Consider the following 2048-nt stretch of genomic DNA (forward strand, 5'->3'; position numbering starts at 1 on the left):
TATTAACGTCACTTTAACGGCTAGTAGGGGAGGCAGGTAGACTAGTGGTTCGAGTGGAGGGAAGCGTCGATGGAACAGCGGTTTAATAACCAAATAATATTTCATATAAAATAAGCTAAATATTTTGGGACACTCAATTATCAAAATAGCTTGTCTTATATATTCAAATGAGGCTGTTGCTCTGCTGGGGACGTCTGGTGTTCAAATGCACAAGGGGAAACTGTTCGAATGAGATTATATATCATGAAAATAAATCCATTTGTTAAACAAATTAAAACATATTTAAATAATGTCAAATCAAATGTGTTTTGCTAATATTAATATATTATTATGTATTTCAAAATCATTTTTAAGTGACCCAATTGATTAAATTCAATATATATTCTCCAGGTGTAAAGTGATTTGGCCTTGGATCTCCAGTCTAGTCTACTATAACCTACTGCTGCCTAAAGGCGCGCAATAGGACCCTGCGTGCTGCGCGTCCGCCCCCTTCCCTCTGCATATATAGGAGAGAGGAGAGTACTTTGACAGTTGTGAGGTTCAGCAGCCTGGAGTAGTTCAACCTGCAGCTAAAACAGTGTACTTTTGAACTATAGTCTCGAGAAACCAGTCGTACCAGGGAAAGTCACTAGGCTTTATTCAAGGCATTTAGTTTATAGCTTCTCGTGGCGAGTTAGAGTTTTACTTCATACCTGGAGAGCGCACCTGTGAAGGAGCTGTCCTGTTTATTCGTCTAGCCAGTGCGGCTTCCTCCGGTACTGTGAGCAAGCTGGATTCCCGCAGCTCCTCACCATGTCTGGCGGGTTATAGATATTCCATGGAGCAACCAAACCTCTACGAGGTCGCCCCACGACCCCTAATGACCAGCCTAGCCCAGAGTCAGAGTCAGCAAAGCGCCTACTGCTACAAAGACCCCTCCGCTGCTGGACCCGGAGCAGGAGGAGACCTCGGCGAGATCTGTGAGAACGAAAACTCCATTGACATCAGCGCTTACATCGACCCTGCAGCCTTCAACGACGAGTTCCTGGCTGATCTATTCCACAACAGCTCGAAGCAAGAGAAACTCAAGCTGGCGAACAGTGAGTACGAATCCTACCCCCACGGGGTGAGTTCTGGCTCGGGGGCGCACCACCACCAACAGCAGCAGCAGCAGCATCAGCAGCAGGGCTATGGTTGTATTCCCGGGTATATGGACACATCTAAACTTGAACCCATTTACGATAACCAGTCCACGAGAATCAGACCTGTGGCGATAAAGCAAGAGCCCAGAGAAGAAGATGAAATGAGCCATTCTATGCCTCCAACCTACCACCATTCCCACCAGCATCTGCCACAGCACCTATCCCATCTTCAGTACCAGATTGCGCACTGCGCGCAGACGACCATGCATCTCCAACCGGGACACCCGACGCCTCCACCGACGCCCGTCCCGAGTCCACACCACAGGGACGGCAGCATGTCCTCCGTTGGATCCATGAAGATGATGGGACGCGACGACCGAGACCGAGACCGAGACCGGGGTAAATCCAAAAAACGCGTCGACAAGGCCAGCACGGAGTACCGGTTGAGGCGGGAGAGGAACAACGTCGCGGTGAGGAAGAGTAGAGACAAGGCGAAAATGCGCAATGTTGAGACGCAGCATAAAGTGATCGAGCTGGCGTCGGACAACGAAAGACTGCGGAAGAGAGTGGAACATCTTACCCGAGAACTGGACACGTTAAGGGGCATCTTCAGACAACTTCCCGATGGATCTTTCAAACCATTGGCCAACTGCCAGTGAACACGGACTATAGTAGCTTTTACATTGGGGACTTTTAAACACTTACTTGTACACGTCTCCTGGATATAGCCTACACGCTATAGATTGATCTGACAGATTGTGACTACAACAGTTTGTTTCTTCAGGAGAGACAGGGCAGCTGAGGTATACACGCCTTCTGTACTTTAAACAATAAGCTCATTTCTCCACGTTTTAACAGTGGACCTGTGTTGTTTGTGTGTGTGTGTGTGTGTGTGTGTGTGTGTGTGTGTGTGCGTGTGTGCGCGTG

The 2048-nt window shown here is 48.2% G+C and overlaps 1 protein-coding gene across 1 annotated transcript in view; it reads left to right on the forward strand.

Annotated features, from left to right (window-relative positions):
- Positions 1 to 514: 514 nt before the first annotated feature.
- Positions 515 to 2048, forward strand: part of LOC110507010 (CCAAT/enhancer-binding protein alpha-like) — a 3124-nt gene continuing 1590 nt past the window's right edge. Inside the window, exon 1 of the mRNA XM_036963719.1 lies at positions 515 to 2048. This exon is cut by the window's right edge and continues 1590 nt beyond it. Coding sequence (XP_036819614.1) covers positions 818 to 1780 — 963 coding nt within the window. The 5' untranslated portion in view covers positions 515 to 817 and the 3' untranslated portion in view covers positions 1781 to 2048.

This window comes from Oncorhynchus mykiss, chromosome 26 (genome assembly GCF_013265735.2).
Source record: "Oncorhynchus mykiss isolate Arlee chromosome 26, USDA_OmykA_1.1, whole genome shotgun sequence".
NCBI classification, from domain to species: Eukaryota; Metazoa; Chordata; class Actinopteri; order Salmoniformes; family Salmonidae; genus Oncorhynchus; species Oncorhynchus mykiss.